This window comes from Zalophus californianus, chromosome 3 (genome assembly GCF_009762305.2).
Source record: "Zalophus californianus isolate mZalCal1 chromosome 3, mZalCal1.pri.v2, whole genome shotgun sequence".
In the NCBI taxonomy this organism is placed as follows: domain Eukaryota; kingdom Metazoa; phylum Chordata; class Mammalia; order Carnivora; family Otariidae; genus Zalophus; species Zalophus californianus.
In genome coordinates this window covers 53453641-53467896 of record NC_045597.1, presented here as the reverse complement: position 1 = coordinate 53467896, position 14256 = coordinate 53453641, and the positions used below count along the sequence as shown (strand labels likewise).

The window sequence follows — 14256 nt, the reverse complement described above, 5'->3', positions numbered from 1 at the left end:
GGGCCCATTGCCTCAAAGGGGAGGTGGGCCATGATCCATATGTGGTAAAGAATTACTGCATTGGAGGGGCTATGTATCCTGAGAGCAGTCAAAGCCATGAGGGAAATGAGAGGAGAAAGTAGGTGAAGGGCCATGTGAAACCAGTGTGGAATGAAAGTCACAGGGGATGCAGTGTAACACAGTTCTGTCGTGACGTCTGAGTGTCAAGCTTTAGATGCTCAAAAGGGAAGTTAGGACCCCACACTGTGGAATCTGAGAGAGCATTTATCTCCATGTCAAAGTACACAAAGTAGAAAATATGAAATCATAGGTTCACATTTCACAGACAATTTTATATTTTTCAGACTAATTTTCTTCAAGAATGTGGTCTTGCAATAGCATTTTGTTTTGGTTTTCTACACTACCTTGTTCTCAACTCACCTTTTGTTCTCTGCTCAGGAGATTTTCAGTCATCAGCCAATAAAAGTCTAGGCTAGTATCCAAAGGCAAAATAAATAATATTTCTATTTTCCATGAAGGCACTAACACATATTTGTGTTCCTGCTAGCAAAACTGCTGAGTTCCTGAGCAGACTGGACGCAGAGTTGCCAGACAGAAGTACCTGTCAAACTGCTCTTCGTGTCCCACAGTCTTCAGCTTGGGTAAGTGGAATGCCATGCAGGGTTGCCATCTGGTAGTTTATAAAGAGGCATTGAGTGAATGAAGACTAAGGGCATAGAGTGTCCTTATATTGTAGATTGTTGGGACTAAAGGCAGATGACCTGATCTGAAACTTTGACCTCAACTGTTGCTTTCTTCAGCTATAAAACAACGCTGTACTTTGTTATCTACATTATGGGCACCTTTCAGCCTCTGAAAAGCCTTTTCATCTCACCTAGTCATCCACCTATTTTTCTATCCTTCAAATTTTTATGTTTATATAAGATATCCTGTGGCTGTGAGGGACGGGAGGGAAGACAGGAATTGGAAGCGTTATCAACTGGGTGCTTGGCTGCCAGGATGGGCTTGATTCTGTTGAGGGCTTCCTGAATCGTATGGTCTGAAACACCTGGCAGAACTGTGGGTGCCTGCTCAATTGATTTTTGGCTCGTTTCTTCAATTTAACAGGATCATCCTGAATTTTAATATTGTTGTCCAAAACATGAGTCATTTCTCCCAGAGCTGTGTTTTCTATGGATTGATTATTGCATTAGTCACACGATCCTCAGAGCTATTAATAGAAAATAAGGGGCAGCATTGGACCCAGGATGGTTCTTGATGAGCTGCATTCAATGGCTGCTCCCCTTTCAACACCAAACTTATTAATAATTTGTTGTTAATAATTTTTATGTTTATATAAGTGCCTGGAAGGACTTTAGTTAAGTGAAGGAGAAAACCATAGCTATAAAGTGAACAGGTGAGTGTAGAGCATATAACAATTAGAAAGTTAAAGCTTAAAGGATGAGTCAGTAAAATGAAGAGTCATTCTGGGTGTCAGGAATTAGAACACAGAAGCAAGAATTAAGTTATAATGGCAAGAAAACTCACAGCTTATGTTAGGGAACAAAAGTTGTGTAGCTCACTTTTTCTAAAGAAGGCTAGATAAGGATGCAAGAACCATGAGGGGAGTCGGGTGGCAGGTGGCAATTGGGTGGGTGAGTTCATTGTGTAGGCTGTCTTGGGTTCTGCAGGATGTGTAGCAACCCTGACCCCTGGGCGCAAAATGCTAGTAGCATCCCCCAGACCATCAGGACTTCCAGAAATGCCTCACACGTGAAGCTTGTGGTGCTCCCTGCAGAACACCACTGCAGAAATTTGTATGATGCACTGGAGAACTTGGACCTCATTCTGTGAGTGCTGAAGGTACTAAAAATTTTTAGGGAAGGTTCAAGGTCAGACTTGTATTTTAGCAGAATCACACTGGTAACCATGTGAAGGATGGCTCTAAAGGAACAGAGAGGCAGAGAGCCTTCCAAGAGGCTCTGTATTAGTCCAGGCGAGGAATGATGAAAACATGAGGTAGGGCAGTGGGTAGTAGGGTGGCAATGAGAGCACAGGTCAAAGAACCACTTAGAAGGTGAAACTGGCAGGGCCTTGGTTATTGACTAGCCAACTGGGGACAAGAAAGTAAGTGTAATTAAGGATGCCTCTGGGAACAGGTTGTAGTTGAAAGAAAAGATGGGTTTAAGTTTTCAAGAGTGTTCACTTTTCCAGAGTTTGGGTAGGTAAATAAGATGTTAGAGAAACCTGATCTTCATTTCCTTCATCCCTCTTTCTCTTTAGTGACCATGTTTTAAAATGTCAAGAACACGTTATGACACTCCTTGGGAAAAGGTCCTTATGCTCTTACAAAATTTTAAATGTTCCGTATTTTTTTGGTCCACTTCTAATGTGTTCTAAAGTCTAGATTTGCCACAGGTCCTGTCACATCTGTTATCTCTTCCCTCACTGCAGGGCACTAGAGGAATGAGAAGCTGTAGGTAGTAGAGCTAAATCCTGTGTAGGGACAGTGCTTGACGTCTGTCCAGATATCCTGTGGCTGTGAGGGACGGGAGGGAAGACAGGAATTGGAAGCGTTATCAACTGGGTGCTTGGCTGCCAGGATGGGCTTGATTCTGTTGAGGGCTTCCTGAATTGTATGGTCTGAAACACCTGGCAGAACTGTGGGTGCCTGCTCAATTGATTTTTGGCTCGTTTCTTCAATTTAACAGGATCATCCTGAATTTTAATATTGTTGTCCAAAACATGAGTCATTTCTCCCAGAGCTGTGTTTTCTATGGATTGATTATTGCATTAGTCACACGATCCTCAGAGCTATTAATAGAAAATAAGGGGCAGCATTGGACCCAGGATGGTTCTTGATGAGCTGCATTCAATGGCTGCTCCCCTTTCAACACCAAACTTATTAATAATTTGTTGGTGTTCAATATACTTAAGTGACTTTTTTCCCCCATATTGTACTCTTCTCATTCTGTCTAATCCATATGCATAGAATGGCTCTGAGAATGCTCTGCAGAACCATTTCTGACACTTTAGGAACGTCCCACATATACAGGGCACTTTTTGTGATGCGGAAAGAAGACACTAGCAGTTTGCCTCAATTATTGTCAACGTATGGAATATGAACACTGTGTGGTACCCACTTATATGGGGTGTGATGAGCTGCAAGGTTTCAAGTTAAAAAAAAATTTTAACATAATGCAACTTTTCTGAGACAATTGTTCTTATCACACTTATTTAAATGTAGATTTCCATGGGCAGATGGGAATTTAATAAATACTATGTAATTCCATCAAGACTACAAGAAAATTCCTTTAAGTGATACATAAGAGAACTTCAGACAAACGATGCAGTGTTTACTTACACATGGATTGATACAGTTCTCTATAGTGTGTGTGTGTGTGTGTGTGTGTGTGTGTGTGTGTGTGTGTAGTCAGAAGTCACAGCATCATCATGCCTTCCCTAATCATTAACACTGAATATTTCTGGTTATACACTAAATGGTTTCCAGTCCACTTTGTTGCCTCTTGCCTCCTCTTCTACAGAGAAGAATAATGTAAAAAATCTCATTCTGTGGTTCCACTGCCCAGTGGCTCCCTGTATCTTCAAAGATAAAGTCAAAATGCTTTAGCTTAAGCTCAAAGCCCTTTCTGCCCTCTGCCCTCCTCACTCCCTGCATGATACCTTTCTCTACATAGACTCTAGGTCTCTGCTACTCCCAAGTGGGGGTCTGTGGCCCAGTAGCACGGGCATCACCTGGGAGCCTATAGAGGTATAGACGAATCTCAGGCTCTACTCCAGACCTGAATAAGAAGCTGCATTGTAACATAGTCTGTGGTGACTTGTGTACACATTAATGTTTGGGGGGGCGCTGCTCTATAACTCATGCCTTTCCAGCCATTTCCTCTCACTTCCGCTCCTTAGAAGCCCTAGAGCACTTTGGTTTAACTTTTATCCATGTGTCACATGTTTTTAAAAAGTCAACAGGGTGGGGTACCTGGGTGGCTCAGTCGGTTAAGCGACTGCCTTCGGCTCAGGTCATGATCCCAAGGTCGTGGGATCGAGTCCCACATCGGGCTCCCTGCTCAGTGGGGAGCCTGCTTCTTCCTCTCCCTCTGCCTGCCACTCCCCCTGCTTGTGCTCTCTATCTCTCTGATAAATAAATAAAATCTTAAAAAAAATAAATAAAAAGTCAGCAGGGTGATGGGTATTAAGGTGGGCATGTGTTGTGATGTGCACTGGGTGTTATATGTAACTAATGAATCATTGAACACTATATCAAAAACTAATGATGTACTATACAGTGGCTAACTGAACATAATAAAAAAAAGTCAACACTTAAAGAAAGACCTGTGTCCCTTGCACCCTTTCCACCTCATTCCCACTCCCAATATTTTAAACTCCTTGCATTAATTTCCCATTACTTATAAAATAAGTCCTGGGGATGTAAGGCACAGCATGTGACTCTAGTTAACAACACTCGACTGTGTATTTGAAAGTTGCTAAGAGAGATCTTGGGTGGCTCAGTTGTTAAGCGTCTGCCTTCGGCTCGGGTCGTGATCCCAGGATCCTGGGATCGAGCCCCGCACCGGGCTCCCTGCTCGCTGGGAAGCCTGCTTCTCCCTCTCCCACTCCCCCTGCTTGTGTTCCCTCTCTCACTGTGTCTCTCTTTGTCAAATAAATAAGTAAAATCTTTAAAAAAAAGTTCTAGTCACAAGGAAAACATTTTGTAACTATGTATGGTGACAGATATTAACTAGGCTCATTGAGGTGATCATTTTGCAATATACACAAACATTGAATCATAATGTTGTACACCTGAAACTAATATAATGTGTCAGTTATGCCTCTATAAAAAAATTTCCCATTGCTGCTGTAACAAATTACTGCAAACTTAGTGGCTTAAGATGCACAGATTTGTTCCATTACAGATCTGGAGGTCAGAAGTCAGCATTGAGTATGAAGGGGCTAAAATCAGGGTGTCAGCAGGGCTGGCTTCTCCTGGAGGCTCTAGGTGGGGGCTGGGGGGATCCCTTGCCTTGCCTCTTCTAGCTTCCCTTTGGCTGTCAACACTCTGGCCCCTCAGCATGTGGCTGCATCTACCCTCTGCTTTAATCCTCACATCACTTCCCTTTGACTTTCTTGCCTTCCATCTGTAAGGACCCTTGTGATTACATTGGGCTCACCTGAATCATCCAGGATCCTCTTCTATCTCAGAATCCTCAATTTCGGCAAAATCCCTTTTGCTATGTAAGGTGACGTTCACAGCTTCCAGGCATTGGGACGTGGACATCTTTGGGGGGCCACTATTCTCCCCACCACACTCTCCTAGCTGTTTGTTATTTGGATTCATCTACCCAATGTATATATTGCTATTGCTTGACTAATCAAGTTTAGATTTTGTTAATTTTTCGTTCCCCTCCGTTCTCCTAATATAAAACTATTCAGTATTTCACGCTTTCTCTTACTATGACTACATAAATTTTTTCTCACTGCCAAGCTAGTTAGTATACTTTACATTTTTTCTTTTACAAGTTTTCAAAAATTTTGCTAACATTGGTCTAGTTTCCTCTGAACATTTATTTGAATGCCTTCCTTCAGATTTTGTGACTGTTCTATCAAGTGTCTCTCATGCAAATTTCCACAAAATTTTCCATTTTGTCCCTGTGAGACAACTCATCAGTTTCGAGTTCCTTTCCCTCCAGGAAACAGCCTTTTTTGTAGCAGTCTTCTGCCTTAACCTGGGCTGGTTGTTCATTTGGGCTCCTTCACAGCTGCTGTTCTGGGAGTTTCCTTTCACTGAGTGGTTCTCAACCTCATCTACACATGGGAATCACCTGAGGGGCTTTAAAATTCACTGATGCCTGGGTCTTACCCTCAGAGATCCTGCTGTATTGTGGCCTGGGCCTCAGGGCTTTTACAACTCCCCAGGTAATTCTAATGTGCAGCCTAGGATGAGGCTCGCTGTTTTAAGGTCATCTGGGGAATTGCTCTTATTTGCTTTCCTATGTTGGGTCTCCTGATTTCTGGGTCTCCTATCTTCTATGTTCTTGTTTTATTTCTTTGTTTTGATGGAGCGTATTATTTAGTGGCTTCCCAAGAGAAGATGCATGCTCAGGTCATTGCATGTCTGAAACTATCTTTATTGAGCCCTCACACTTACCTTGTAATTTTCTAATAAGTATTCCAAATTAGAAATAATTTTCCTTCAGAATTGTGAAGGCATTGCTATTCTACCTTTGAGTGTTGGTTCCTGAGAAATCCAAGGCAATCTGAATTTCATTCCTTATACATAAGGGCTTTATCCCGCTTTCCCTGAAAATGTTTTAGTAGCTCCTTTTTCCCCTGGTATTCTGTAATTTTGTAATGATTTACCCTAGTATGAGGGTCATTTATATTCATTTTCAGTCTGGAAACTCATTTCTGGTTCTGGGTGATTTTCTTGTGTTATTTCTTTGATTTATTTCCCTTCATTTTCTCTAAGGAATTCTTATTATTGAAATCCTAGGCCTCCTGGATTTATTTTCTTCTTTGTGGAAAAAAAGTATTTTTCTCCTTTAATTCATCTTTGACCTTTTTTTCTCCTTCTTGGCGTATTGGGTTGGACAAATCCCCCATCCTTTCCCTCCGGAGTGTCTCCTTTCCTGTCATGTGACTGCACACACACACTTCTGACAACAGATGTGTGGGAACTTGCCTCACACCAACCAATTCTGTGACATCAGCTGGGGGTCCCAGAGTTTAACTCAGTTCGGACATTACCTATCTGGAGGTTCCCACAGGTTAAGGGCTCAGTTCCACAACACTGCCCTCCCTTCAGATGCCAAATTGCAAGTAGTAGGTCCCCAGGTTACCCATAACTTCTGTCCAACATGGCTACAAATCAGGGGTTCCCCTGGCTCCTTTCCAGGGTTCCCTTACTTTGGTAGAGTGGCTCACAGAACTCAGGGAAACATTTATGTTTACCAGTTTATTAACGGATATGATAAAGGATACAGATGAACAGCCAGATGAAGAAATACATAGAGTGAGGTCTGGCAGTGTCCTGAGTGCAGGTGCTTCTGTCCCTGTGGGTTGGGATAGGGTCACCCTCCCAGTGTGGATGAGTTCATCTACCTGGAAATTCCCAGAACCCTCATACTTCCGGGATTTTGTGAAGGCTTCCTCATGTAGGCATGATCAATAATTAACTCCATATCCAGCCCCTCTCCCCTCTCTGGAGGGTTGGAGGGGACTGGTCGGGAAATTCCAAGCTTCTAGTCATGGCTTGGTCTTTCTGGTGACCAGTTCCCATCCTGGAGCCCATCCAGCAAGACTCATTAGAACGAAAGATGCTGTAATGCTTTTAACACTTAGGAATTTATATGGGTTTAGGAGCCCTGTATGAGGGATGGGGTCAAAGACAAATATGAAACCAAGAGATGCTCCTAATGCTCTTATCACTTAGGAAATACTTAGGAAACTACGAAGGTTTTAGGATGTCTGTGCCAGGAACGGGGGCAGAGATGCACACATGTGTGTGCGTACACATATTTTTTCTGTTATCTCACACGTTTTCTTGAGTATCTTCTAAATATTTTACGGGCCGCCTTTTTGTGGGGGGAGGGAAGATATATTTATTTTCCAAGACCTTCTTTCTTCTTTGTTGCTTTTTAAAAATAGCAGCCTGTGGGGCGCCTGGGTGGCTCAGTCGTTAAGCGTCTGCCTTCGGCTCAGGTCATGAACTCAGGGTCCTGGGATCGAGCCCCGCATCGGGCTCCCTGCTCGGCGGGAAGCCTGCTTCTCCCTCTCCCACGACACAGCGAGAGAGGGAACACAAGCAAGGGAGTGGCAGAGGGAGAAGCAGGCTTCCTGCCGAGCAGGGAGCCCGATGCGGGGCTCGATCCCAGGACCCTGAGTTCATGACCTGAGCCGAAGGCAGACGCTTAACGACTGAGCCACCCAGGCGCCCCTAGCAGCCTGTTCTTGTTTCATGCATAAAATATCACCTTCTAGCCCTCAGAGGACCTGGTGCAGGGAGCAGAGGAAAACTTCAAAATAGGGGGCCCAGAGGCTCACTACTCAGTATGCAGGATTTTATACAGTCCTTTCACTCTCCATCTGGGATTTGACCACCATGACCTTCCATGCTAGGTGTGCCTGTTTAGTTTATCCAGAAAGTACACTTCTGATTTACTGTCTGGGTTGGGAGAATTAGTGGCTGAATTTTCAGGGTGGGAGCAGGAATAGCCACTTTCCCATCTTCCATCTGTTGTCCTCAACAGCTGTCACGTCCTTCTTGGGCCCTCATGTTGCTCTGTGGAGAAAACCAGCTTCTTGTGGGTATGTCTTTTGTTTCACTCTTTTCCTCTTAGTCACTGTTTCTTCATTTACTTCGTCTTCCTAGATTTTTGTCTGGGAATATAGATGTATCTTGGTTTCTGAATGTAGAGTTTGATTCATTTTCTCCTCTGTGTAGGGTAATTTCTGAGAGAAGGATGGCACAGAAACATTTTTACTCCACCATCTTGAAATGGGAACTTAATTGCTCATCACAGGTTGAATTGTGGTCTCCACACCCACCTCAGAATTCATTTGTTGAAGTCCCCACCCTCCTTACCTCAGGGTGTGACTGTATTCAAGATTGGGTCTTTATAGAGATAATAAAAATAAAACGAGGTCATTAGGGCAGGCTGTAATCTAACAGGAGAGGTGTCCTTATAAAAAGGGGAAATCTGGACACAGAGACAGACATGCCTACAAGGAAGATGATGTGAAGAGACAGGGAGAAAATGGCCATCTACAAGCCAAGGAGATCCTAGATCCTTCCCTCACAGACGTCGGAAGGAATCAACATTACAGATACCTTATTTTTGAACTTCTAGTTTCTAGGACTGTGAGACAATAAATTTCTGTGTGTTTAAACCCCCCAGACTGTGGTACTTTGTTATGACAGCCCTAACAAACTAATGCCATGCTATTTTTCATTTGTTCACACAGTGCCCTTCCCCCTGCTTAGTCTGATTCATGCTTACTCTCTAAAATGCAACTTAGTGTCAACCCATTTTGAAAAGGTGTTCTTTTTTTTTTAAGATTTTATTTATTGATTTATTTGACAGAGAGTGAGGGAGGGAGGGAGGGAGGGAGAGAACACAAGCAGGGGGAGTGGGAGAGGGAGAAGCAGGGTCCCCGCGGAGCAGGGAGCCCGATGTGGGGCTCGATCCCAGGACCCCGGGATCATGACCTGAGCTGAAGGCAGATGCTTAAGCGACTGAGCCACTCAGATGCCCCAAGAAGGTGTTCTGATCCAGTTTAATTAAATGTGCTTTTTAGCGTCTTCTGTCATAATACCCATCATGCTGTACCGTAATCATCAGTCATCTTGTCTGACTTCCACACTAGGCTATGAGGCACTTGAGGTCTGAGAGCATGTCTTACAAACTGCTTGCACATAGAGGCTTCAATATTATTTATTGAATGTATATATTATAAGCATAACTTTTGGGGCAGGGTGAGTAAAAATGTATATTTTGGTTGAATAACAAAAATTTAGTATTAATATTATATTAATACTTAGTGATAGAAAAATCATGTGAATACAATGACAGAAATTGCTGGGATTTAGAACTAAGAAAAATTGTGATCAAAAGTCCCTCCCCCCATTATTTTTGAACAGAAACTTCCTGTCCTGCCTGGGAATGACAGCTGGGTTAAGCAAGAATTAGGATTGCAAGTAACTTTGAATTCTTCATAGTTGAGGAGCCATGTGACTTCCCAATTTCTGTAGCCTTTTTTAAATGACATTTTGTGTCTAATCACTGTGTTTTTTTCTGAGTAAAAAACTAGGACCCATATTCTGATAAAAGACCAATAAAGTGGTTAGGTTTAAAAGGAAGTTATACAGATAGAATTTAGGTTTCTCACTCAATCATCATATCTGCTTTAACTAAATATTTCATTACTCCTTTTAATCTCTTGAGTAGAAGATGTGTGCCCCCGGTCCATTTCCTTCTTTCAGGTCTTATATGGAATACTTGTGATAAAGACTAGCCTTCTCTAATGTGAAAAGAAGGGGTCATTAGAGAACAATTCTTCACCTTCAGTGTCTTATCACAGTTCTCTTGCGTTGAGAAAATCCTAGGACATTTTTGCCCGTTTAATGAAGCAGGATTTGAATATGTGACCGCTTTCTGAACACATCTGGAGTTCCACTATTCCAATTAGTAGTGCTGTAGATGATACCATTCCAAAGGCCTCTCTCCCTTCCTGGCAAGTGCTTATTGTTTGATGGAATGTGGGTTTTTATAGTGACAGAAATGGGGGAATGAATTAAGAAGTGCTTGAGAAAAATTATAGTAAGGAAAGTGGGGGGAGAGAACCAGCCTTCACAAGCTTTATGGGTTATTAGTCCAAAGAACTAGGCCTGAAATATGTAGTGTCCTGCCATGATGCTGCTGGTAGTTTTATGGGAACAATGGCATTTCCTACATATTAGCTTATCAAGCTGCCCTCTCTGCCTCACAGAGGGTAGGCTACAAATCACCGTGAGCAGAGAAAGTATAGGACAAATGAACAGACAAAAATACTTGAAATCTCATAAATTCCAGAACGCATGGTCACTATGCCAGTGTGTGAAACCCTGTCGTGCTGGGTCGGTGGGGCTGGAGGGCATCCTATTGTGTGTGCTGGTTCTCCTAACGCTGCCCCTTGAGGCTCTAATTCAGCCAGAAGTAATGACTCTTGTGTTCCTGAACAGCCTCTGTTTTCCTTCTCAGAAATAAAAATGACCTTCAGGTACCGATGAAGGATGCAAAGACTTAGAAAGAAATGCATCTCTGGAATTCTATGGTATCAATCACCAGTTGACAGGCTATTTAATAGGATACCATTAACGAGCAGTAGGTATATCAGTGCTTCTAAAGTCACTGTCTCTATTGCTTGTCTCTGAGATTAACTGATCAGCTACTTAGAGTCTATATAATTTACAGAAGAATATAGCTTTATTTGAGAGCAATATCTTTCCTAGGCAGGGACCACTTTCCAGAATTTACATGTGTAAGCCATTAGCTGAATTCCCTATATGTTGAATATGACAGCATTTTAGCTGAGCAGCAAAGGAGTAGGAAGTGTGCAAGGAGCGATATTCCAGGCAAGGAGGAGAATGGTAGATTCAGAGCTTCGGAGTCTGATCACCTGGAATTGGAGATCCATTCTGGCCTTGTGGTCCAATCAAGTTATTTCACATACCCAAGTCCATTTCCTTATTCACAAAATGAGGATAATATCTACTTCATAGAATTTAAGCATTAAATAAAGTAATAGCAATAAATGCCTGGCAATTTAATGCATTGATGCTATTGTAAATGTGGTAAAAACTATAGATTTTCCTCCTCATTGATGGGCTTATTCTTAGTCCAATTTCATCTCCATTCTCTCTCCTTACCAGAGTCTAGTTAGAACTGCTGTTAGTTAGTTGGGATATACTTGGAATAGAGGAAAGTTAAATACGTTTTTCAAATCCTTATCACTAGAAGAATAAACTATGTTGATTATCTCTGAGGGGATATTTTTAAGCTTTAATTAAACAAACATTTAGATCATCCTTTAAAAGGTGCTGGATGATTATGCTTATAGGAGCCTTGTTTTTCTATATCCCCAGGGACATCTTCAGACATATGCATAAATCACTCAATAAGCAAGTGTGTATGGAGAGCTTACTGTATGCTTGATACAGAGGTTGAGTTATTAGAACCAGTCCCGTGGCGGGTGGACTAGTATATTGTGGTGATGCTTTTTCCTATGATTTTTTTTTCCTATACATTTATAGGCCAGAAGCCAGGCTTATAAGGATTCTTTAAAGGAAGAAGAAAATAAAAAATTGCAAAAGAAGAAGGAGGAACAACATCAGAAGGTATTCACGAGACCCTCTTAGTCACCGCTAATTATTTGCTTGTAGTACTAGATAATTTTGAAGGTTTTCTGAACAAAAATATCTACATACATGAAAATTATGAAAAAACAAGCATTAAAAATAAAAAGTGAGATCTGGGTGTATTTTAATAGTATGATGGGGTGTGGTCAAAACTTCTGTTCAAAACTCTCATGGTACTTAGCTTCATACAGGGGGCTATAGTGTATCTGCTGTAGGTGGGCCAGTAATTCAGGAGATAACAGAACACTCATGAACTTCTGATCTACAATATATATCAATGTCACTGTCATTTTTCAAACCAAAGATATATGAAATTATAAATAGTGTTCAGAGAATACTATAATGCATAACAAATAGCCATAAAAAGTTATGAAACTAGCTTAACTGTTCACCTGAAAATACACATATGAAGCAAGGATACTCGACACATGTATACAAATATGTGAGGTATTCCAAATGTTTTGAAATAGAAATCAGTGAAATGAATGCAGAGCCTCCTAAGAACAGTGCTTAAAGGGTAATTCTCGTTAGAATATAAAATTTCTGGCATGATAACCGAAAACATTCAATGTTGTGACTTGATGGTCATACTTGCCCTTTATACGTATGCTCAGATGGGGCCAGAAGCTCCTCAGCATGGGATGAGAATGAAGACCAGTGGTTTGCTCCAAGGTGTCACTTCATTCCAGATCTTTTAAAGAACAAAATAAATTATTTAGCTAGTTGGACACCCTTATCTTCCCCAGCATTCTCCTTTCCCAACTTTTCCTCTTGCCGTATTGGTGGTTGATAAATCCTGTAATTTCTTCCAGAATATCTCTCAAATCTATTCCTTTATTATACAATTAACTTGAATTCTAACTCTCATTTGATTTCCTTGAGTTAACTGGTTTAAATTTTTTCTTTATGTCTTTGCTGCACAACATAATTTATTATAGCAATTGTGTGTAAAATCACTTTATGAAATAGACTGTATGTACTAATTGTCACTGCTATAATTTTTTTTTGATAATCCAACATAGTTTTAATCTAAAGGTCAATAGAAGCAGTTTCTAAGGTGGTACAATAGTTATGCCAAATATGAAAGCAAGCAGTTCTAAGATGATTTCAAGTGTTCATACTGTACCATAATGTGTCTTGGAGAATTAATCTCAGCTCTAAATTGAAGAGCAGGGATTGATCAAGGTAGAAGAACTTTTATTAAAAAAAAATCTACTGAAGTAGCTGGTGACACCGTCATTCTGACCAGTGCCCCGCAGAGTTCTCTTCATTCAGATGCGGCTCAGCGAAGGCAATGTCACTGCTATAATTTGATCCTTTTGAGTGCTATCCTCCTTCCAACAACGGTCAACCCCTTACTCGTCAGATTCTGTAGTAATTAGCATGTAGAAGCTAAGTCTGATATACACTCATGTTGTATTTTCAATAATGTCTGTCAAGTGACATGTAAATGTTGGCCTATTTCTGTGACCTTTTAACTTAATATCAAGTTCTGAGGTACTTAGATACTGGGGAGAATGTTGTGAAGCCAGTGTTAAGATACGATTTATATAAAAATAACTTCTAGTGAATTTTAAATAGTACTTTATAAAGTTTGGTGGAATACTTGCAACATGAAAACCATTAAAAGTAGAACATTTCACAAAGAGAATGCTCAACAGATTAGAAAATCAGATCTGGGATTTAATTTTCAGGTTGAGCAGTTATTTTAAACAGTGAAAATTAAGCTTTTTATTTCTTAATCTTGTTTTTCTTCTAGAGTTAGACAAATATTGATACATATTTTCTGGTTATTGATTGAGCATATGTTTCTTTTGCATAAATTATTTCCCTTTACTTACTGTAGCTTTCAGTAAAATGAATAACTTTGGCATATACATAATCCCATCATTAGAGTTTTCAATAACAGTAGGATAGAGAAGGATATTTACCTTATTTTTATTTCTCTTCCTTTTTGTTCAATCTGTTGTTTACATGTCCATGAAGGCATTTCCTGCCTGGTAGAATCTCTCATTCTGTATCACTTCTAGGATTTAGCTTAAGAAAACAAGGATCATGTTTACGGTAAGAAGATACAGAAAAAACCCCCAGATGTATAACATCACATCTATTCATGTGTTTATTCATTTCATTCATTCAACAAATCTTTAGTGAATACCCACGATGAAGTGATTCATGAGCAGATAATCTAGGTTAAGTTGAGGTGATAGTACATTTATTTTGCTCTGTGTGTCTTTTTCACATTCTTTCATGACTCTGATCTCTGGACACAGTAGGTTCTTCCTTAAAGTTAACCTTTCAATATTTTACATTTAATTCAGTTCCCTCTTCTTATAGAAATTTATTTAATTCCCCTTTTCCCCTAT

At 40.8% G+C, this 14256-nt stretch overlaps 1 protein-coding gene across 3 annotated transcripts in view; it reads left to right on the top strand.

Moving 5' to 3' along the window:
• The window catches only part of EPSTI1 (epithelial stromal interaction 1), a 95024-nt gene that overhangs the window by 57316 nt on the left and 23452 nt on the right, over positions 1-14256 (top strand). For 2 of the 3 annotated variants that reach the window (XM_027591092.2, XM_027591094.2), the window contains 2 exons: positions 548-641; positions 11786-11869. In XM_027591092.2, coding sequence (XP_027446893.1) covers positions 548-641; positions 11786-11869 — 178 coding nt within the window. The remainder of the gene's footprint in view (positions 1-547; positions 642-11785; positions 11870-14256) is intronic. The other variant, XM_027591093.2, reaches the window with a different exon arrangement.